Source organism: Meriones unguiculatus, chromosome 8 (assembly GCF_030254825.1).
Source record: "Meriones unguiculatus strain TT.TT164.6M chromosome 8, Bangor_MerUng_6.1, whole genome shotgun sequence".
Classification (NCBI taxonomy): Eukaryota; Metazoa; Chordata; class Mammalia; order Rodentia; family Muridae; genus Meriones; species Meriones unguiculatus.
The window spans coordinates 47,866,184-47,891,312 of NC_083356.1; the positions used below are offsets into that span (position 1 = coordinate 47,866,184).

The 25,129-nt window shown below is 39.7% G+C and overlaps 1 protein-coding gene across 1 annotated transcript; it reads right to left on the reverse strand.

The window, feature by feature from the left end:
- Positions 1–791: 791 nt before the first annotated feature.
- Positions 792–22,051, reverse strand: Med30 (mediator complex subunit 30). The gene is made up of 4 exons (XM_021642843.2): positions 21,794–22,051; positions 13,866–14,024; positions 12,184–12,288; positions 792–1,203 (listed from the first exon to the last, which is right to left on the reverse strand). Exons 1-4 carry the CDS (start codon positions 21,968–21,970, stop codon positions 1,108–1,110), a joined length of 537 nt encoding a protein of 178 aa, XP_021498518.1. The 5' UTR covers positions 21,971–22,051; the 3' UTR covers positions 792–1,107.
- Between the last annotated feature and the right edge of the window lie 3,078 nt (positions 22,052–25,129).

Genomic DNA, 25,129 nt, shown 5'->3' on the forward strand with positions numbered 1-25,129 from the left:
CAGAGACTGATGCATCAACCAAAGACCATGCATAGAGAAGACCTAGAGTCCCTGCTCAGATGTAGCCCATAAACAGCTCAGTCTCCATGTGAGATCCCTAGTAAGGGAGAAGAGACAGTCTCTGACATGAACTCAGTTGCCTACTTCTTGATCAATTCTCCCTGGTGGGGGCAACCTAGCTGGCCTACAGAGGAAGAGGATTCAGGCTGTCCTGATGGGACTTGATAGGCTAGGATCAGACAGTAGGGGAGGATGTCCCCTATCATTGTACAGGGAGAGGGACAGGGAAGGAAAAAGGAGAGAGAGTGGGACTGGGAAGAGGTGAGGGAGGGAACTACAACTGGGATACAAAGTGAATACATTTTAAATAATAATAATAAAAATTAATAATAATGAGAAAGAACCACTGTTCTAAAGAATAGTCTAGATTAGAATTCTTAAAAATGCACTGTTTCTAAACATAGTCAGAATTGGGATGTCTATGAAAAGCAAATTCCCTGCTATCAGGCCTAAGGCAGGTCACAGATACGCAAGTATCTGTAACCAATTTTTATCTTCTTTAAATCACCTCTCTCATTTCAATTCAGAAAAACACTTTAAGAACATGATAAAAGTAATTTCAGAGCAGCAAACTAGTTACTGGTTTGAAAATAAAATTGAATTTAAAAAAATGAGGTGAAATGGTAATATTTTTAATTTTAATTAACTTCTTTCAGAGAAAATATGGTTGCTAAAATATTTACATTTTCCCTCTCTTTGAACACGGCAACTAAAATAAGAAAAAACACTGGTTATGTTTGAATTTTTATTTATAAACTTTTCAACTTATTCAAATCATGAATATTAACTATGAATCCTCTCCCACCCTATCAAAGGCCAGTACAATAATCTTTCATCAACTCTCACTCTATCAAAGGCTACTGCAACAATCTTAAAACCAATGGCATTTAAACAGGAGGGTATAGTAAACACTGCAGTGTGAAAATAGTAAGTCCAGTGCTAGCCCTTAAAATAAAGAAATAAATAATCTTTGCACAGGGAGGAATACTCAAGGGGAAAAACAGCCGATCGCATCACATGAGTAGAGCAGAAGATTTAAATATCAGTTTAGTTCCTCATTGCCAGCATGGCATTTATGTCCCAGATGAGATTCCGTAATTGATCCATAATCTGCTTCAGCTGTTGATTCTTCTGTTTGAGTTTCTGTGAAAACAAAAGGATTTACCAACAATGTGATGTGAAATATATAGATAATGAAATTAGAAGTGTAGCAAATTAGGACCCTAATGATCCAGACAGAAGCTAGCCCAAATCTTCCTGTAAAACAAAAGGTCTCTTTCTTAGCTCCTTTTCTATTGCTGTGATAAGACATCAAGACCAAGGCAACTTATAGAAGAGTTTACATGGAGCTGACAGGTCCAGAGGGTTAGAAGCCATGACTCCCCACTGGACCTGTCATGACTACCCTGGTGGGGAGGACGGCAGCAGGGAGGCAGACCTGACGCTGGAGCAGTAGCTGACAGCTCTCATCTTGAGACAACCACTACCAGGTAGAGAGAAAGAGAAAAGGAGGGTTAGGCAGAGGTGCAGAGAGGCAGAGAGAGAGAGACACCGCTAATGGCTTCAGTCTTTTGAAACCTCAAAGCCCATCCTTAGTGACACAACTCTTCCAACAAGGCCACATATTCCCCAAACAGTTTTGCCAACTAGGGACCAAGTATTCAAATAAATGAGCTATGGGAGCCATTGTTACTCAAAGCATCACAGTTTCTACCCTTTTCTGATCTCTCAGTCTCTGACAGATACCTTGATTTCTAACTCAATTCCACAGAGGCCCCTGATCCCTGCACCCATTCCACCATAAAATATATGGCACATTCAATTGTGATAACCTAGTATTTAGATGCAGTAAGGACAGCGGCACATAATGGCTGGCATGACACTGTCCATCAGATGCTGTATGTGATTGGAAGCTCAGCTCTTGACCAATTAGAAATGGATCACACTGGCCACGGGTGTTTCACCTCACACCAGAAGGATGAAGAGTTCATGGGAGAACCAAATGGTTTGATTTGCCTAAAATATTTCAGTTGTCTGATACCAAAGTAAGCATTTGACACATTGTTGATAGGTACAGAATGGAAGCTGTCAATATAAAAACCATGAAATATAATAAAAATATGATGGCTCATATAAAGTTAGTGTTCCAGAAATATAGCAGAGGTTACTGTCTTAAAATGTGGCCTGTCCTCCTTCTAATCCTCGAGATGAAGGTGGCCTGGAGACAAGGAAGACTCCCACGATAAGGTCTGCATGAGCCTCACACATGCCCCAGCTCTCTATTCCCGGGCACTACTGAAATATGGTTTATGCATATCTTCAGAAGCCTTTCTTGAGTTCTGTGATAAATACTAGCTTAGATTACATGTGATACAAATAGACACTCTGGTTAGTGTTCATACCAATTATTATAATAATAATTATTCATTAATACTTGTGAAACATTAGATTAAAAGATACAATGTTTTAACTAGATTATTTTTAAAGTACTCTATTTAATTGCCTCCAGGTAAACTATTACATGTGTACTAGGATGAGGTTGAAAGTCTTGTTACTTTATTAAAATATAAGCTGAGATTAAATGAACTTCTTTTATTGCTTGTATCCAGACTCAGAAGTCACAAACAAGAAGAAGGTCACTAAAGGGGACATTAAACACTTTCACTAGGAAGCAAAAAGCAATTACAGACACTTTAATGATACTAATAACAGTGATTAAATTAAATTCGTGTTTGAAAACAGAATAGCACAAGACTCAGTCAGACGAAACATCCAAGTGCATATCACATAGGCCTTGCCTCTCAGGACATCCAAGCATGCAGCACACAGGCCTTGTCTCTCTCAGGACTTGAAGGGGTCTCTGGGAAAGAGGACTGATACAGTGAGCCTCTGACCAGGATTTCAGACTACCCATCTCACCATGACTATGCGTTAGTCAGTCAGCACAGTGGCATGTATATACTGTCTAATAAAATCAACCACACACCTCAGAGACCCAGACAGGGACACTTCCCTGGAAGGACACCAAGCGAGGAGTTAAGCTGGTAGGTTGGCAATCTCAGTCGCAGTCTTTACCTCTGTAACCTGACCTGTCATTTGACCCCAGACTAAATCAGTTTCCTCAGGTATGAATGGGCTAGAGCTTAAGGTCCTGCCCACTGTGCTTTCTGCGCAGCCACACAAAAAGTGATAGTTACACAGACTTATGGCTGAAAAGTACTGCGTTTGGGCTAACACATGGCTTCACAATGGTTCCAAGTGGCTGGCTGCTCTTTATCGACGTTAAAGTCTATGGCACATCACTGAATCACCACTTCTAGCTGTGAAATACTTTGGCTACCATGCTTTCCTTTTTAACTCCAGGTTTTCAGTAGCTACATAAAAAAAAACAAAAAAAAAAAAAGCAAAAAACAAAAAAACAAAAAACAAAAGAGTTACTGAAAAAGAATAAAAAGATGAACAGGAATATGGGTTGATATAAAAATCTAATTTTGACAGTGGGGTGTGGTAGCACACGCCTGTATTCCACCATCTGAGATGCTGAAGGAGAACGATTGCTGCAAGTCTGAGGTCAGCTTGAGTTACACAGTGAGTTCAACACCACCCAGGGCTACATCGTGGGACACTTTCTCACAAAAGAAAATGATAATTTGAACTAATAAGTTACATCATTATTTTAAGTGTGATCACTTTGCTAAGTTCAGAACCTCATATCAAGATGAGGACAGCACAGACAGACTACACCCAGTAGCTGGCTGGTGGAGGATAAGGCGGTTAGAAGGGTAGACCCTGCCTCTGACAGGAAAGGTCAGCGAGCCAAAGAACCCGCCTGGGATCTCCAACAGCTGGTTGGGAGCAAAGAATGAAAGGACCTGGCTATGATGATAGGTAAGGAAGACCATTAAGACATACAACTGAAAAGAAGAGCAAAGACTGACTGAATCTGTGATGACAAAGTGGGCAGGAGCAGAGACTTGAGTTTCAGAAGCAGCTGAGCACCATCTAACACTAAGCCAGATGACCAAGTCAGCCTACACTGTCAATGAAAGCTAAGGAGCAATTAGAAAAAATAAAATCATGCTCTTGGGTAATTAACAACAGACATTATTATAATCAGTATTCCAAAAGCACCTGCAGAGGACTCCCTCAAAGGCACTATGACTGGGTGTGAAACCCCACTAACACCACTTTCAAGCAGACTCATTGGGAAATATGCTGCTCTCACGTGCTAGCTCTTGGCAAATAAAATTTACAAGAGAATGCAGGGTATTTCCAAGCTAACACCAAAATCTGGGCAATATTTTTTTTAAAGTATAACACTAGGTTAGCGAGTTTTACTAACAATAACAAAGTTTTAATTAAAAGTAGCACACAAGTAAAATATCTGGACTCAAAGCACACCACAATACCGTCAACAGTGAAACTGACAGTTATGCTTATTAGTGGTAAAACTGTAAAGACATTTTCATGACACGATATAAGATTTAATATACACAATCTTGCCACTGATTGATTTTAACAGAAGCTGACAGCTGCTATTTTCAAAATCCATCAGCTGTGCATAATTTGTTCCATTAACAGGTGAGCGCGTAAGCAGTGTGGATCCTTACAAAGTATGTTTATGCTAAGTCATACCATGTAATTTAATATTCATATAAAGGCTGTGACACTTGATGAAAAATGCTTTAATTTCCAAATGCTTGGGCTCGATTACTTGTCAATCTTTTGATACTAGCCAGTACCTCTTTCACTTTCATTGCCCATCAACAGAGCACTTTGAAGCAAAATAAAACTCAATTCTGATGTTCCCAAAGCAGATAGTCTCAAACAAGAATTCCTCCTTTGCTTGGAAACAGGGCTGAAGGATCTCAAAAACAAGATGCAAACACTAAAGTATTAAAATAAAGCAGAGTCTATTACAACTAGGCCGTTTTCCCTAGGATGATTTCCATCAACTGCAGAGTGAGGACCAGGTGCACAGCCCAGTTTCCCAGCATGACAGGACTGCTGACAGATGCCATGGCAACCAGCCTCACCAAAGTCAGCCTGCTGCCCTGCAGCCTCTGCGACATGATGCAACATCTGAAAATGACCCGCCAGAGTAAAACCAGAACTTTAAGCCTACTATTCTGTTTAGAAGAAAGACCACGTGTTAGAATGAAGTTCTGGATGCATTTTCAAGAAAATTTTGTTACTGATTATACAGATCCATGAAGCATTATTTAATCTAAAAATAATATATTGAAATAGGACACAATATTCTTCTTTCTGTAAATATTTCTCTAAGCATACCAGGAGCACAGGAAATGCTGCTGCTTTCTTTAGTCTTAGAATCTGAAGTATCCACCTGTCCACCATGCACAGGAGGGCAGACCAAACATGGGGTTACTACATGGCAGGACTTCTGCCACTCAGCAACACTTGGCATACTGCAGGCACTCAGATACTTGAATATTAAAAGGTGAAGTTAAAAGTACATTCAATAGAAAACTTATAAAACCCTCAGAGACAGAAAACTAAAAATCCCTGGCACTCATTTCAAAACTTGGTTTTTCTGTTTTACTGTTTTTATTGTTTAATGTTGCCTTTCAGCATCAAAACCAGCCAGGGCTATTATTTTAAACTATTCATTTTCATGCTTCATACTCATAATAGGCAAGATATTTTGCATAATATTTTGCATTTTCTAGTGCAACTAGCTACAACAGTTCACGTAAGTATCTGCCAGAGCCTCGTGTGTTAAAGACTTGGTCCAAGTACCTGAATTTGATCCCTGGCACACATGGTAGAGAGCACCCATACCTGCAAATTGCCCTCTGACCTGGACATCCTTGCTTTTCTGCAGTGAATTTTACTCTCTTTATCTTTCTGGTTTGAAATTTAAGTTAACCAGTTCTTAGTCCCCTTCTGTCACCACCATTCTCTAGTGCTCAACCCGGGCTGGGGAGATTACACAGCGAGTAAAGTGTTTGCTTTGTAAGCATGAAGATATGTGTGGGTATCCCTAGCACCCACATAGAAGTCAGGTGTGTCTGTATACATCTATAACCCTAGCATGCATGTGTGAGTCTCATGAGCTTGTTGAACAACTGTTCCAGTTAAAAAATCCCAAATCCCCCAGATGCCAAAAACTGCCACAAAAACAGGGCATGATAGTGCTCACCTTTAATCTCAGCACTTGGGAGGCAGAAGCAGGCAGACCTCTGAGTTCGAGGCCAGCCTGGTCTACAAAGAGAGTTCTCCAGTACAGCCAGGGCTACACAGAGAAGCCCTGACTCAAACAAACAAACAAATAAACCAAAACAAGAAAAAGATAAACTGTGACAGGGTAGATAGCCTTCATCTCTGGCCTACACATGCACATATACATACGTATACAGAAGAGAACAACTGTACTCCTGAAGTTGGAGGTATAAGAGGGCTGCTATCTCTGGCCTGTCAAGAGAAGATACACTGAATTTTCACACAATGCCATTTGGTTTTACATAGGGAATTTAAAAATATCTACATTGATTGTTTCTTCTTTGTAACAACCTACAATTCAATAATGTCTATGGCACCTAGAACCTGAGTTAAGTCAGTCAGTGTAAACCAGAAAACAAACAAGGAAACATTAGCTGCTACTGCAAAGTAGACAAACTTAGGGAAATCTGTATATCTACCTGTTTGCTGAACTGTAATAAACTTGTCCCAGGAAGATACTGTGGTAAAATTTTGCATGATTATCTTTTTTTTTTCCACAGCAACAAAACAGTTATAAAGCTACTTAGAGAACAGTTATCAGAAACAAGATAACAGCTTGCTTGTCCTTCCTCCCTTTCTCTTTTTTGTGATTGGTAGGCAAGTGTTCTACCTCTCAGCTTATCTTTAGCCTGGCAATTCTTTTTTTTTTTTTAATAGTTTTTATTTTTAAATAATTTTATACATTCACTTGTATCCCAGCTGTAGCCCTCTCCCTCTTTCCCTCCCAATCCTCCCCTCCCTCCCTCCTTTCCTCCCTGCCCCCTTCCGAGTCCCCTGATGGGGAGGTGTCCTCCTCTCCTTCCATCTGGCCCTAGTTTATCAGGTATCTTCAGGATGGTTGCAGTGTCCTTATCTGTGGCCTAGCAAGGCTGCTCCTCCCTTAGGGGGGAGGGGAAGCTCATGAGTTCATGTCAGAAACAATTCCTGTCCCCCTTACTAGGGAACCCACTTGGATACTGAGCTACCATGGGCTATGTCTGAGCAGGGGTTGTAGGTTATATCCATGTATGGTCCTTGGTTGGATAAACAGTCTCATAGAAGACCCCTGTGCTCAGATACATTTGGACCTTGTGGGGCTCCCTGTCCCCTCTAGGATATACTAATTTCTCCTTCCTTCATATGATTCCCTACACTCTGCCGAAGGTTTGGTTATGGGTCGCAGCATCTGCTTTGATACACTGCTAGGTAGAGTCTTTCAGGTGGCTTCTGTGGTAGGCTACTGTCCTGTTACTTGTTTTCTCCTATTTCCAATGTCCATTCCCTTTGTCTTTCTAGATGAGGATTGATCATCTTACCCCTGGACCTCTTTCTTGTTTATCTTCATATAGTAGGTCACAAAGCAAGCCTCAACAGATACAAGATGGAAATAATTCCCTGTGTACTATCTGATTACCATGGACTAAAGCTGGACCTCAACAACAATGGGAATAGCAAAAAGCCTACATGCACATGGAACCTTAACAACTTACTTCTCAATGACAGCTGGGTTAAGGATGAAATAAATAAAGAAATTAAAGACTTCCTAGAATTCAATGAAAAGGAAGGTACAACATACCCAAATTTGTGGGACACAATGAAAGCAGTACTTAGAGGAAAACTAATAGCACTAAGTGCCTTTAAGAAGAAATTTGTGACATCTCATACAAACAACTTAATGGCACAACTAAAAGCCCTAGAAAAAAAAGAAGTAGAAACACCCAGACGGCTGGAAATAATCAAACTAAGGGCTGAAATCAACCAATTAGAAACAAATAAAACAATTCAAAGAATCAATGAAATGAAAGGCTGGTTCTTTGAGAAAATTAACAAGATAGACAAACCCTTAGCCAAACTAACTAAAAGGCAGAGAGAAACTATCCAAATCAGCAAAATCAGAATGAAAAGGGGGACATAACTACAGACAATGAGGAAATACAATCATTAGGTTGTACTACAAAAGCCTATATGCCACAAAGTTCGAAAATCTAAAAGAAATGGACAATTTTCTTGACAGATTCCATCTACCAAAATTAAGTCAAGACCAGGTAGAAAGACTGAACAGTCCTATATCCCCCAAGGAAATAGAAGCAGCCATCAACAGCCTCCCTTCCAAAAAAAGCCCAGGGCCAGATGGTTTCAATGCAGAATTCTACCAGACCATCAAAGGAGTGCTAACTCCAATTCTCTCCAAATTATTCCACGAAATAGAAACAGAAGGAACATTACCAAAGTCATTCTATGAAGCCACAGTCACCTTAATACCTAAACCACACAAAGATCCAACAACCAAAAAAAAAAGAGTACTTCACACCGATATCTCTTATGAACATTGATGCAAAGATACTCAATAAAATACTTGCAAACCGAATCCAAGAACACATCAAAGATATCATCCACCATGACCAAGTAGGCTTCATCCCAGGCATGCAAGGGTGGTTCAATATACGGAAATCCATTATTGTAATCCATCACATAAAGAAACTGAAGGAGAAAAACCACATGATCATCTCCTTAGATGCCAAAAAAGCATTTGACAAAATCCAACACCCATTCATGTTTAAAGTCTTGGAGAGATCAGGGATACAAGAAACATACCTAAACATAGTAAAAGCAATATACAGCAAGCCTATAGCCAACATCAAACTCAACAGAGAGAAACTTAAATCAATCCCACTGAAATCAGGGACAAGGCAAGGCTGCCCATTATCTCCATATCTCTTCAACATAGTACTTGAAGTCCTAGCTAGAGCAATAAGACAAGTAAGGGAGATCAAGGGAATACAAATCGGAAAGAAAGAAGTCAAAGTTTCATTATTCGCAGATGATATGATAGTATACTTAAGTGACTCCAAAAACTCAACCAGAAAACTCCTTCAGCTGATAAACACCTTCAGCAAAGTGGCTGGATACAAAATTAACTCAAAAAAAAAAAAAAAAAAAAAAATCAGAAGCCCTCCTATATACCTAAGACAAAAGGGCCAAGAAAGAAATCAGGAAAACAACACCCTTCACAATAGCCACTAATAACATAAAATACATTGGGGTGACTCTAACCAAGCAGGTGAAAGACCTGTTTGAAAAAAAAAAAAACTTTTAGCCTGACAATTCTTAATACATGAGCACAGTTTCAGGATTTCAAGATCTAAATTTCATTTCCCAGCCCCTCCTCATTCCAATTTCCTGCTATAAGTTGTGTTGTTTTTTTTTTTTTTTTGTCATAATGGTAATTACTTCTATTTTGTTAGAAATATTCTTTTAAATCATTGTTCATGTTAAAAAAAAAGTCAGGTTTTGTAAGCTACAGTAATGCCCTGCTTACAGTATATGCTCCCTGCTGCAATCATGGCATGAATGCTAGGGGAGTAACCAACCACCTTTTGATTGGGGACCCCACCATGAAACAGGACCCATACCCAGTGTTATTAACGAAGCCAAGAATCTGAGTCTAGATCGTTCATGAGTCAAGGAGAAAACCTACTATTATTATTCTGCTAAAGGAACAAAGCAATAAAACTCCTAATGATTTCCTACTATAGCTTATATATCACTTAACCCTCATCAGAGAAGCTTCTCACAGTACATTGTAATTAATACAGAAAATATATAGAGAGTGTATAGAGTGAGAATTTGGAGTAGCCCTAAACAGAGTATCTTTATCACACCCTTCCCCTTGTCTCAGACATCTATGTGAAAAGGGAGGCAGAAAGATTAGAAGAGCCAAAATTAGCGCATTTTTAAGGAAACAGCTTTAACCAGACACAACAGGGAGGTGCACATATGTGAGTTCATATGTGAACTCAAAGGGACTATGACAGCAAGTATAAGACCCATAAAACTCAAGCAAGACAAAACCCAGTAGGCACAAAGTCCAATCCCTGGCCAAGAACCTATTTGCAAATGACAGCTGTTGGGAGAGGAACAATCATTTTTTCTTCAATGGTGTGACACTGAGTATATCAACCACACCATAGGGCAGGCCCTATGCTAAAGATTGGTTGGTCAATGAAAATCAGATTCCATGGCTTTAGTGGCTTTTTTCTTTTATTTTGTTTTAAGAAAAGATGAATTTGGAGGTTGGAGGAGAGGTCTGGGAAGACGGGGGCGGGGGAGGAAAAGAAAATGATTACACTATACTGTATAAAATTCTCCAAGAATACATTCTTCAGTTACAATGTTTAAATCTGTCTCCCTTTCTCCTGGATTTTAAAGTACATTTTTTCCTTATTATTTTTCCAATTTTTAAATAAATTTTAAACTTTGAAATTCATTTTAATATGCAGTAGTGTAAAATTAGTTAATTCCCCCCAATTTTGTGTTTCTAAAATTAATTTTCTACACAATCCCTTTCCTGTCATATTAAATTCTCATATTCATCAGCAAAACTGTTTTTTTGGCTATTACTTTACCAATCTGTTTATTCCTGGGCCAGCATTACATGCTTATTTATACCTTTATAAAATGCTTCACACTAGTTTTAATTTTTGACGTAAACAATCCTGCATTATTAATCTTATTTATCGGATTTCTGAAGAATACTTTTGTATATTTTCAGAAGAAAATCTCATTTTGGTTTTACACACTTTTGGTTAATATTGTACTAAGAGCTTCCTTTTTGTTTTGTTTTCTTTTCTGCATGCTTTCGTATTACATTTTATTAGATTTGGATTATTCTGCACAAAATTATAAAGTAATTATGACTGGTAGTTTTATAATATTTACTGCTCTGCCAAGAGCTTTATATGTTCTTTTTAATTATTCAAAAATTATTTTATGTATCTTAACAAGGCTAGTTACTGTGACAATTCCTATCCACTTAGTCTTGTTGCAACTGTGAAGAGAGAGCTTTAAAGAGACTTATGATGGCTTACGGCATTGCAACTGCATGGTTTTAGTTGGGTATTAAACTCTTCTTTTACAGAACTTTTTATAGACTCTATTTGTTTATCAGGTGAGTTTTTTTGTGAGCATGCTAACAGGCTTGTGAATAATTCCTATTTTTGAGCACTTATTTCTTATCTTTTTGAACTGGGTATAACCTCTCCAAGAGTATTAGATACACCGGTAGATTTTATTATATGACATCTTAAACAGGAATATTTTTACACTCGACTTATATAAAAACTATGGCTATTTATGGAAAATTAAAAGGTAGAACGAGAAGCTTTGTTCTTCTTTCAAGTACTGAGTCAGCACAAGTGTTCTGGAGTGTATCAAATGGCTTTTAGCTGCCTGAGAGCAAATGCTTTCCGCAGTAACTGACAGTCTGTATATTATGAACATGAACTGAATTAACTTTATACACTTCTCAGCTGTGGTAGACTGTTATTGGTAGATCCTATCAAGAGAGTGCGACTGACAGGGTCATCCGTGTCAGTAGAAGAGTGAGGCTGAGAGCTTGTTCAATAGCTTCCGGGGGGGGGGGGGGAAGCCACATCTCCATGACAGAATAAACCCCCAACTCTCTTCTACTGTTCTGTTTCGTGAGAACTAGCTGAAGTTAAAGAAATGTTTCTGAGTGAAAACCTTTTGGGGCAGAGGTAGGATAATGCTGTCATGACGCCTGTAATTTCTGAGTCACGGGTTGAGGAAGTCACATTTCCTCCTGGTAGGTTTTCATCATTTGCTGTCAAGTAGAAAGGCAGAGTTCGGTCCAGGGAAGCAGATGGGCTGAGACTGAGCACCCCTTGGGCTGTCAGAGGGCTTTGTGGAGGGAAATCCATGCTCTTTCCCTACTCTTCAGTAGGAGCCCTGCCTACCTTTCATTTCTTGCCTTGCTCAAAATATGGCCACACAAACAGCAGGCAACTCCAAAATTCAAAAGGTGTTTTAGAGTTATGCTAGGTTCCTTAGTAATTTTTATCAAGAACTCTGAAATCTAAAATGCACCAGCGAATAACTTACTTTATTTACTTCTGCAATTTCTCGTCTCTCTTCGCTAGCAAAACGTGGTGGACCAGCACGGTCGTCATTCTTTGAGCCATCTTCATCCACATATGGAATAAGTTGCTGAAAGTGACAGAGAGGAATAATGTGGGAGGCAAATATGTGAATTAGACTACTACAGAGACTACATTAGCTTAGAATCCATTTTAAAAATATTTTTAATGTTTGCAAAATAAATTATTTTCAAGAAAATGCCTGAAACTACAGCTTTAAAAGCATACCATTTCAGTGTATTCTATGAACCAGACTTCTTCTTTCTTCTGCAAAACAGCATATATACAAACAAAGCAAGAGGCCAGAGGGCACAGATTTGGGAGGAAGCAAGGCCAGGGGTGGGATGGGTACATGGGAAGGAATGGAGGGAGGAAAAGGAAAGGGGAAGATGATGTAATTATATTCTAATTTCAAAAATTAAAGAAAAAATTAACCGCCACAAGACCTTGGTTTTCTAATAAAATTTACTGTGCTTAACTAAAAACAACAATAATAACAAAACTCACTCTCCTCTCAAGAAAACTACTGGATGTCACATACTAAGTAATAATCTATTCATTCAACCAGTAAATATGCAATTGCTACATGCTGGCAGAAACACTGAAAGACTGATGTAGCTCCTGCTCTCATAGATTCAGTCTATCCACAGTAAGTCAGGCTTCCTGTACACAACAGAGGACATTTATGATGCAAATGTCACTGATGTCACTCAGAATGTAAGTGGCTTCGGGACTCTTAATTTGTCTTCATTTCTTTTAGTTGTGAGAATTTCTTAAATAGGATAAAGAATTGACAGGGCAACGACCCCTCTAGCAGAGACATAGTTAATTATGTGCGGCCTATGATGGCACTCACTGGAAGAAACCCCTTGTAAATGTGGCCGACACTAGGAATCAACCAGGCTCCACTGTCGTATATTGTAATGAAGGAGCAGTACGGGCCACCTGGCAAATGGCTTTGTATTCTTGCACACATATAACTGACCCAGATCAACAAGTGCCCTCTAGTTCTCCTCTCCTACTGCAGAACTCTCTGAAGACAGCCTCTAGCCTTGAACTAACTCTTCTGCCTCTTGTTTATTCCTCCAACCTCTGCATATACTTTTCCTCATTTTCATATTGGTCTCTTGTATTTGGTGGCAGAAGACAATTTTTCAACCCTTGCTTCCATCCATCCTCCCAGTCACTGCTTGCCTCTCACTTTTAATATATATATTTCTTCAAAGACTGACCTCCAACTGCTGGCTTCAGCTCATTTCTTCCTTTTTAACCTTAAATCGATTGTTAGATTAATTGACTTGTAGCTATTACCATTTCGATGAAGTTCTACTGAAATACAACTTGTTTCAGCAATGGTAAAAAATCGCTACTAATAACTAAATATTTTTTCTAAAGTAATAAAAGAAATCACTGTCATTAAAATCACAATACAAAGCACACAAAAATACTGCTACAAGCCTGGAAAACAAATGCTACAAAAATCATTAATGAAAAAAATGCACATCTCTATTCACATTTTCATCTCTTCTCAGAAGTCAAACATATAATAAAAACGAGGAATACTGCTAAAAGGAGAAAGAGGAAAAGTTACAGATGTGCTGAGTATACTTTACGTCTGACATGCATGCTCCTATCACAGAAACTCACCTCAACAGGAATGGGGTCCATTCCACCACAGTTCTCATTACATTTGTCATAGACCAACCGTAGCTTCCTGAAGAGAATAGAAAGTTGGCGAAGATGGTCCTGTAGCTTTGTTAATCGGTCTTGGTAAGTTCCAGTATGGTAAGTGACACCATTTGGCAGCTTGGCAGGCAAAAGAAAACAACAAAAATAGTGAGGTTTTAAGAGTAACACACATCAATTTATTAGCAACTTGGCACATTGTTTCACTGCAATAAAAGAGCCTTAGAAAGGGCTTTGGGACGATACTGCTAACAGCTGAAATGCCTTAGTCCTTTAATGTCATAAACATAGAATTTTAATACGACTATCACATAAAAGCAGCAAACTGCTGAACTTGCCCAGGAATTATAGATATATAATTACATACACACATAAACATTATATACATGTATCTAGAAGCTTAGGGTTTTGTTTTGCAGAAAAAGAATATGCTCTCATATTTCCAAAAACATTTGCAAAATATCTTAACTATGACAATAAAGACACTAAGATGTGCAAAGTAAAAACTAAATATAAACCACCAAAGTTTGTTGAAAATAATCATTAACAGAAGCTATGGGTACAAATCAACATATACTCAAACATTATTAATAAATCACTACAAATAACTACTATGATAGTATCTGTTCTGAGTCATCAAATTTTCTTAATAAGGGAATGTTATCAGCCAGGCTTGTAACCTCCCTCAGGAGGATTACACGATCAAGGTCAACCTGCTACATAATGTGATTTCAAGACCAGATTGCCGAAATTTATGAGACCATGCTTCAAAACAAAAGTGAATGACAGGCAGGTGATACAGCTCTAGAAAAGAATTTGCCCCATGTACACAACATCCTAGGAACAACTGCAGGGGTGGAACTATTGAAGCTAATTAATTAATGACATAATTTTTACAAAGAAGCCAGAAATATTCATATAGTCACATACAAATGAAATTTGAGTAGGCTTGAATAATTTGTTTCTTATTATCAGAGTCCCTTTTAAAAACGTTACAGTTTCTCAGCTCAGGAGACAGATTTTTTGACATTTCTGAATTATTTATAGTTTTAGGAATCCTTAGCATTAATATATTTTAAAATGCTCCACTGAAGTGTGATAAATACCAATTGCGTTTTGTTCCCATTTTAAAATATGATGGCACTAGAAGGGTTCATGCTTCCATACAGTGTAGAATTTCCCCTAAGAACTCCATTTACAGACATTAACAGGCACCAATAATCCAGAGAAACAGTTAAAGGACCCCACTTTCCCATCTGAATGATAACAAGGGATGTGAAGACCACATCTCACTTAGAGAAGCACCGGCTCCTGGATCCTGGCCTCTTACTGGGTTTGCTACTTTGTCTACATGCTCTACTTAGTGAAGACTGGAACTCCTCTTTGTAACAAACTTAGCACAAGAGTTTTAGTGTACAGTCTGAATAATTTTAATAAGCACTTCACCCCCAAGTCTATGCTTGTGTGTTCATGAGAAGTGTGTGTCAGGTACAAAAAGATTGATGAGTCTTATTATGAAGAAAAGCAATCTTGTTGAAATGCAAAGAATTATCCACCTGAAATCTGCCAACTTAGTGAGTTTGGATATTAGTTTTTATACAATATCAGCTTACTGCTTACCTTTCGCATGTCAAGCATTGCTCTGGACGCAGGAGTGGCAGGGAAAATGAGTGATGAGGCTTCCATACTGTATAGAACTTATGGTAATAGCGCCTAAGATCCCTTGCTGCATGCTGTGGCGTAGCTACTCAGCTGGAAAGCTCATCAATAACCATCTCCCTCATGAATATGGATGAACCCTCATAAATATATCACACTCCCAGATACTAAAAAGGCATTCAACTAAATTCATCATCTATTCTTATAGTAAAATTCCCAATATATGAAAAACATATTTAGGTTATAAAGTCAGCCTCATGATTGATGTGCAGGCATTGGAGGAATTCTCACTAAGGTCATGAACAGAAAAAGACATATACTAAGACCACAGTTACCATTGATACATTCTGTTGCAGGGGAGCCAGCCAGGTTGAAGAGAGAAAGGTTGAAACACTAAAAATGAAGCAGTATAGTGATCGCTGTTTACAAGTGACATCATAACAAGCTACTAATGATAAACTAATGCTATAAGGAGTTAAGTATAAAATTAACAGAAAGTTATCATAGCTTTGCTTTCATCTCTAAAATGAAAATGGAAAGGCAAGAACCTATTACAACAGCAATAATAAAAAAAATATCTAGGAATAAACTTAGAAAAATAAAAACTCAAAATGCCAAACAAGAAAAGGACATCCCACGTTCTTGGTTACTAAGACTCAACAATGTCAAGGTTTTCTAGGCTGATACACTAGTAATACCACTAACAGGTTTTTCTGGATCTAAGTTGTATGTGGAAAAGTAAACGAAGAACTCCTATTTTGATATATAAAAATATATAAAATATAAATATAAAAAATATTTAAAAACATAAAATATAAGTGTATGAGAATAAAGCACCCAGGCATCAATGATACCGGCTGCGGGGAAAAACAATCAACATCCACAGTCACATATATTTGTAAGAAGCTGTAACTGGACCAATAGAGGAGTGGGGTGAGCTTTCTTTGTTTTTCTTTTTCTTTATTCTTCTCTCACACAATACATCCCAACCACAGCCTCCCTTCCATCCAGTCCTCCAGTCCCCCTTCCCACTGCCCCTTGACCCCCAGAACTACTCTTCATCCTTTCCCTTCAGAAAAACAAAACAACAACAACAAAAAGGCATGTATCCTTTCACTGAACTGGCCTAAGGAGTTACAAGACTAGGCACAGACCCTCATAGAAAGGCTGAATAAGGCAGTACAGTAGGACAAAAGGGGTTCCGAGAGCAGGGAAAAGAGTCAGAGACAACACTTTCCTACTGTTAGGAATCCCATAAGAAGCCCAAGCTAAACAACCACAGGGTGTATGCAGGGACCTAGTGCAGACCCCACTTGAGTCTCTGGGAGCCCCTGGGAGCCCTGATTAGTTGAAGTTAGGTACTCTAAAAGGTTTTCTTCATCATCATCATCAGTTACAGTTGCTCCTTTGTGTTGGGCATTATCATTGAGCGAGACATTTAAAGCAGTATAAAGGCTCTGACTAGAGTATTTCCATGCAGTGGAATACTATAAAGGTATTAAAAAAGAAGAAAGAGAGAGAGAGAGAGAGAGAGTGAGAGAGAAAGAGGGAAGGAGGGAAGGAAGGAAGGGAGGAAGGGAGGGAGGGAGGAAGGAAGGAAGGAAGGAAGGAAGGAAGGAAGGAGAGAAAGAAAGAAAGAAAGAAAGAAAGAAAGAAAGAAAGAAAGAGAGAGAGAAGGAGTACTTTCTATATACATATAAATAAATTCTGAAATATATCAAATGAAAAAGACAAAATACAAAATAGCATGCACATCATACTGTTATCTGTGCAAAAGGCGGATGAGAAAACAAACACAGAGAGCATTTGGAACATGACAATAAACAGTGGCTAGAATCATTAGCGACCATTGCTTACAGAGATGCATTAGGTACCCAGCAGACAGGAAATAGAAAGGAGAATGCTCACTGCAATGTACTGTTGTTCCTAAATTATGAATACATTATGTAGCCAAAATATGAAATAAGATTAAAAGGATAATCAAAGCAATGCTATTTTCCACAGGGAATCTTAATCTGGGATTCAGTGATATTTGGTAGATACTTCTTAACACCTTGAAAATGTTCTTTTCAAAAATGTGTTTACTATTTTTTTTCTAAGAAAATCTAGTTTTCAGAATCTTAAGCAGCTAAAGGACATCTACTACACAAAGAACCATTTTTTCTCAAGGAAATCCGAGAAGTATCTATAGCAGTGTGCAATTATGTTGCTTCCCTTTTGTGGACAAATGCTTTGAAATCTGAGTATTTTGAAGAGCACGGAGTAGTCCCTCCTGCTGGGATCCAGGTAAAAGCCTCATTGCCCAGCAGATGCCAGAAACTGTGATATGAGATCCCTGTTCACAGGGTTTGCTCCTGTGTATACAGACTATGACAAAGTACAAGGTTAATAAAGCAGAACAATGAGTGCTGTAATGAAGGCTAGGTACAAACAGTCTTGCTGCATTCCTTTTCTTAAAATATCTCCGATATCCTAGATTACGGTAAGCTGTACTAATGTAAAGTTTTGACATATTTAGGAATACATTGTGACTTCATTATAGTCACAACAGTGAAAATAGCCACAATGAACCATAGAGAATGGAGAATGAACAAGCAGCCTATGGTTAAAATGAATAGTCATATTGTTCAGGTAACATATTTCCATCATCACTTCTGCTTTTTGGAACTCAAGGGTCACACTGTTGTTGCCTTTTAGGATCACTGGACTGTCCCCCAAAAGGTAAGAGAGGACTTTGAGCCTGAAGTGAAAGGCAGACATGTAACTGTTGCAGCCCTTATAAATCAGTTTGAAAAAACAGGCCTACCTGGAGCCCAGTTATGGGCAGGAACTTTCAGAAAAAGTCTCTTCATGTGCGGGTGATGGAGTTGAGTTCTATCTCTCTTAGTAATACAAGTGACTCAACAACTCCAGTGCTGCAGCAACAGGTTATTAGCATCATCTGTGATGGTGGATCCTCTACTCACTCTCTCTTTAATCCTCAGTTTCCTTAACTAAAAAATAGGAATAAAAAATACCTCCTGAAATTGTTCTTACAGTCATGTACCTGGCCAAGGAAAGCGATTGATAAGTGTTTTGTGATTGCGACCATACCTGCTTCTACACTCTCTAATTTGGGTGCTAACACAGTAAAAGAAAGAAATACAGGGCATGCTTAATTCTGAGACATCACGTAATCTACACTCCACTCATTTTCATTCTGAATCTATTCACTTGAAACTGCCAAAGAATTTCAGTCTTCTCTTTTGAGTCGATTCATAATGATACACTCTTTGTATAACATTTTTACACTGAGTTACTGACACAGTACTAAAAGATTTCCACAAAAAAAGAATCACTTTTACAAAAATGAGAGACGAAAATCTCAACTATCTTTTCTTAAACAAAGCAATAAAATACTCCTTAGGGCATCTGTAGAAGTAAAAGTTGCTAAGAGTCTTAAGACATGCTTCAATTATACCATACCACATAGCTTTGGGGCAGTCAGTTTACCTCTATGGCCTAGAGAATCCTCAACAAATAACGACTTACAACCTGTATCCCAACAATCTGGATATCTGATGCAAAAAGATGAATGTAGACCCAAACTGATCGCCATAACCATCCATCCAGAATTAAGACAGATTATAAAGAAGGGGAAAACTCAAAGACTTCTAGAGAAAACATTCACCACTTTGGGTTACACAAAAGATTTTTAAGTTTGATACCAAAAGCAAGATCTACAGAACAAATCAACAAGGGGGTTCCACCAAAATCATAAAACGTTTGCTCTTCAAAAACTGTTTGGAATTAAAGGAAGTGAGGGCCACAGACTGACAGAAGTATCTGGCAAAAGTAAAACAGTAACAAATGATAAAGACAAGAGAAACTAGAACCCTCAGAAACTGCTTGGGGATGGAAACTCAGGTAGATCAGCTATATTAAAAAAAATAAAAAAATTAAAGATATATTTGGGATTCAGTTATTACACTCTGAAACCACCCGAAATAAATGCCCACACAATAGTCTGTGAAAAACAAATTTTGACATTATTTATAAGGAAAGAACTGTTTATAACGGCTCAAAGTGGAAACAACCCAAACATGAACCCATAGATGTACAAATGCAAAAGCTGCCACGTATTCATTCAACAAAATAATAAAGAGAAATGGCATGTAAATATACACTAAAAGAACCTTGTCCTAACTAGGAACAGCGCTTCCTCAAGATCCAGCCATACCACTCCTAGGCATATACCCAAAAGAGGACACAATAAGGACATTTGCTCAACCATGTTTGTAGCAGCTTTATTTGTAATAGCCAGAAGCTGGAAACAGCCCAGATGCCCCTCAACTGAAGAATGGATGCAGAAATGGTGGTACATCTACACAATGGAGTATTACTCTGTAATGAAAAATAAGGAAATCATGACATTTGCAGGTAAATGGTGGGACCTAGAAAGGATCATCCTGAGTGAGCTGTCCCAGAAGCAGAAAGACACACACGGTATATACTCACTCATATAGACATATAACATAGGATAAACCTACTAAAATCTGTACATCTAAAGAAACTAATCAAGAGAGAGGACCCTGACTAAAATGCTCAATCCCCATCCCGAAAGGCAAAGAGAATGGACATCAGAAGAAGAAAACAGGAAACAACCTAGAAACCTGCCACAGAGGGCCTCTGAAAGGCTCTGCCCTGCACACTATCAATGCAGATGCTGAGACTTATGGCCAACGGTTGGGCAGAATGCATGGAACCTTATGTAAGAAGTGGGAAATAGTAAGATTTGGAGAGGACAGGAACCCCACAAGGAGAGCAACAGAACCAGAAAATTTGAACACAGGGGTCTTCCCAGAGACTCATACTCCAACCAAGTACCATGCATGGAGATAACTTAGAACCCCTGCACAGATGTAGCCCATGGCAGTTTAGTGTCCAAGTGGGTTACATAGTAATGGGAAGAGGGACTGCCTCTGATATAATCTGATTGGCCTGCTCTTTGATCACCTCCCCCTAATGGGGGAGCAGCCTTACCAAGCCACAAAAGATGACAATGCAGCCACTCCTGATGTGGTCTGATAGACTAAGATCAGAAGGAAGGAGAGGAGGACCCCCCCTATCAGTGAACTTGGGGACGGGCATGGGTGAAGAAGGGGGAGGGAGGGTAGGGCTAGGAGGGAAGGAGGGAGGGGCTTATGGGAGATACAAAGTGAATAAAGTGTAATTAATAAAATAAAATTCAATTTAAAAAAAGAAAATGAAAAGAACCTTGTCCTACAATGCTCACATGCTTTATGTGATTCCTAGCATGTAAAACTGGGACATGCTAACAAGTGGCTCCGAGTAATGGAGGCAAACGACTCATAGGGGTGTAAAGAAACTTTTTGGGTAAAGGCTATTTTCACTATTGTGACTATGACTAAGTCACAAGTATACTCCTAAATATGTCAAAACTCTACATCAATAGAGCTTACTGTAATCTAGTTATGCGTAGAAAGTGTTACAACTATTGTCTGAATTCTTCAGCTTCTGGGCATTTGCTCTAAAAATTTTATATCCTAAAAGACAAGCACGGTGTATTTATACCTTTGAAAAACCCAAAGTTTATAAAACAACCGCATAACTCGGTCCAATCTAGGAAAGGTCCCTTCAATACCACCACCAACTAAGCCCACGATCTTTGGGGATTGGCACATACTGGGGATACTTTGGGTCTGGTGGTAAAGGTGACCACACCTGATGACTCCTGGGATAGGGGGGGCTGGGCAGACATAGGCTGGCGCCACTTCTCGGTGTAATGGACATAGCCACTCCAGGAGGTACCTGGGGTCGGGGAGAGACGCATGTGAGGGTAAAGTGCTGGGGAAAATGGGGGTGACCGTGTCTGGAATCGCTCAGGCCAGGAGGCAGACTCATCCTGGAGGACATACGGTGTACGAGGGTGTTCACCTGATCAGGGGCTGGATGCATGCTGGGGACACTGTGTGTAAGGGGGTGTGTCCATGCCTGAGGGTTTCCCAGCGTATGGGACAGACACATGCTATCTGTGTACATGGGTGGCCAGGGGGACGGCCACCGAGGTTTTCCAGGACAGGACTAAGGGGGTGGGACGCCCACACCTGAGGTCTTCCAGGGCAAGGGGCAGACAGAGGATGAGGACCTGGGGGATAGAGGCGACCCAGGCACCCTGAGGTCGCCCTGGAAGTCCCCCTTTCCCCAGCTCTGTCACTCCAGGCGCCCACCTGCATGTTCCTGAGCAGCTGGAAGATCTCCATGGTGCGGTACACGATGTCCTGCACCGTCTCCTGGCCGATGCGGCACAGCGTGGCCGTGTTGACCTCGCGCGCTGCCTGCTGCGCCTGCGGACCGCCGAAGGGGCCGGACGCCATGCCTCCGGGCGCCAGCGGAGGGGTGGACATGGCACCCAGGGGCTCGAGCCCGGCTGGAGCCCTCGCCGCCGATTTCAAACAAGCGGCGCTGCTTCCGCCCGCCGCGACGCAAACGTCCTACCGGAAGCATGTCGCCACGCCTGACACGATTGGGCTACGCGCAAAGACGGACATGGAACTACCCAATCACCAGTAGAGTTCTGTCCAGGGGGCGGTACCAGTGCTGGATGGGGCGGGTTTTCCCAGAGTCCTGTCTGTCTTGCCCTAAATTATGTGTCAGGATGTGTTTTCCGCTTTTGTGCTGGGTTCTTGCAGAGCATTTTTTTTTTCTTGTAACAAACTTATGAGGCGTGTCTGATTATTGTCTTTTGACAGGTAAAATGCAGGCTGAGAGGGTTTGAAGTACTTGTCAGCTGCATGTACCTTGCCCGAGCAATCTGTTGTTCAAAGGCAGAAAATATGATTTCTGTTCTTGCATGCTTCATTGTAACAAGAACCCCATCCCGGGATTACTTTTGATTCCTGCTAGAATATTTTCGAAATTTCTCTAAGTAACGCAACTATTCACATGCACTGTGTTCTGATAGTGAAAGTACAGCAATAAACCTTCATAAGGAGGACCCCAAAGTAAGTTCAAAATTGCAGCGTACCCGACCCCAGATATCTCCCTGGATTTCTATACAAAAATATTTATAAAAATATGAACATAATTAGACGCAGTCTGACATTAATGAAAGTGTAAGTATAACACTAGATTATTACAGTTATTTTAAACTTGGCAATTCTCTCTAGAAATTTTGATTTAACAGCTTTGAGCCTTAGTTGATTTAAGCTACATAAAATCGTAAAATGTGAAATCTCAAGTAAAGAAGGGTTGCTGTACTGCTTAATACTGTGGTTTTGTTTACTTTCTGACCTTCCCTTACTCTATGAACATGCTTAAATGAAATTTCAGTAAAAACAATTTGCTCTGTTTTTATTTTTTACTTACTCTAGTTTCAGGATTTAATGATTGGCACACTGAAATGGCTCAATAAGTAATTATTAAATGATATTTAAGTAGCACAAAGAATGAAAAAACAATTGTAAAAAGAAAAGAAAAAATATTGTCTTACAACTTATTGCACATTTCAAAGACAAAAAAAACATATCAAGAATATGAAAATTGATAACAGGGACAAAATGCGAAGTATGTAATACAGACTTCCCAGAAAATGGCTACTAGAAATGTCAGAGGAAACACTAGAGATTTCAACAATATTAATCTGCTGCTCTGGTGATAGATCATTAGCAAACGAGCATTTACTAAGCCCCTAGTCTGTGCTAGGATAGAAGTAGCATAGAGAAAGAGTTCAGTAAAAACTGCTCTCATGGGGAATAAACACTAATTACTGTGATGATCATATTGGACTGAAAGCCCAAGGTCCAAGTCAGGGTGCTAGCTCTTTAGCGGACCTGGTACAGGTGAAGGGAGTAATCTAGGACTCAAAGACAGATGAAAATGGAGTGTTAATCACAGCCAAATTGGAGCTTTGGAGACCCGCAATCCATCCCCAGCACTGGAGGGAATCTTTCCAGGACATTAAAAGAAATTTATTACGAGGACAAGTATTGGGAATATGATTGAAAATAGATAAGCATTGGAGAACCTAACAGACTGTAAAGAAGCTCCGACTGTGTGAAAAAGCAAGTCACAGCCGTGTTTTGAGGAGAGGTCTAAACACTTGAAATCTTCAGGGCAGGAGACTTCACTCTTGCTGTTCCGCGGAGAGTGGCTGGTGGGTCAGCACCGCCTCCCTCTATTCTTCTGAATGGTCTTGAGGCTGATGATATGAATTGGGGCAGGGCACGGTGAAGGACTTGGTGTTGAAGATCTAGAGAACCCGATGTTGTCACAGATGGCTGCATGTCGAGAAGGCACAAGGGAAGCACCTATTTCTGCCCTGAATAAATGGCTGAAGCATCCACCATTTACCAAGATAGGACGCCCTGAAGAAAAAAATCGAGATGCAAAGAAACTATGCATTCTATTGTTTTCTGAATGTTGTGATAAAGCATTACCCAAAACTAACAGTTTTAGAGCTCAGATCCCCAAACCAACTTCAGGTGTTGCCAGGCCTGTGCCCTTTTCTAAACTATCAGGGAGTTTCTGATTTCATGTTTTCTCCAGTTACTAAGGGCTGCATCCATTCTGGTCTTGCTGTTTCATACTAGCTCAAAACCCAACTCTCTGGGGCCACCATTGACTCCCCCTAACCCCACACTGAGCTTCTCTCACAATACTACCCCTACTTCTGAGTCTTTTTCCCCTTCTCCATTTAAAAATCTACGTTTGCATTGGAATGCCCCAAATAGTTCAGGATACATTTTAATTTTAAGGTCACATGTTCTACAGCTACAGTTCTGTTTACTATTTTAATCTCTAGCCCCCTTGTCATATAATATATAGTCACAGATTCAGAAGGTCAGGAGGGAAATATTTGGGGGGAAAGTAGCTCTTCTGTTTACCAACCACCTCCATTCTAAACTACCTTTGAGCGGAGATTCAGCCACCTGATTTGGAAGACCAACTACTATGTAAAAGTTAGCTTACGTCAAGTGGAGTTTAGCGTTGGGATGGAAAAGAGAAATGCCAGGACCAGCAAGTAAGCACATAGAAGTGCCTGTTAGTGAGATGAAGAAAATTATACTAGAGGAAAGTTAGAGTAGGTGGGGAAGAATCAACACTTCAGGCCTGGAAGCTTTCTGGGGATATTTAAATATTAGCTCTGTGTCTTCCCATCATTCTTAGGGAAAAAATAAGAGCTGAATGGCATGCACGTCTCCATATGTGCTGGCCCTGGACTCTCCTGCTATTTTGTTCACCTCTCTTTTTATGCCAGCCAAAGAGGCCTCTGCTCATTTTGGACTTCCCATTCTGGTCATTCCTTCTGTTTGGGGAATTAAACTCTCAGCTATCCCTCAAGGTCTCCGCGTAAGTGTTTTCAGTAGCTATTATTATTATCAATTGCCTGTTGATTTGTTTTGTGGCTACAACAAATGCACTAGATTTTTTGAATTTCTGGAATAGCACACCATGACCAGGGCAATGTATAGAACGAAGGTCTATTTGAGCTTATGGTTTCAGAGGTATAAGAGCAGGTAGTCACAGGCTGGAAAAGCAAGCTGAAATCTCATGTCTTAAACCAC

Coding starts and splice junctions, on each gene's coding strand:
- Med30 (XM_021642843.2), bottom strand. CDS start 21,970: ATGTCCACCCCTCCGCTGGCGCCCGGAGGCATGGCGTCCGGCCCCTTC. Junction 14,025..21,793: donor AGCTGCTCAGGAACATGCAG/GTGGGCGCCTGG, acceptor TTGCCTGCCAAG/CTGCCAAATGGTGTCACTTA. Junction 1,204..12,183: donor AAATTGCAGAAGTAAATAAA/GTAAGTTATTCG, acceptor TTGTTTTCACAG/AAACTCAAACAGAAGAATCA.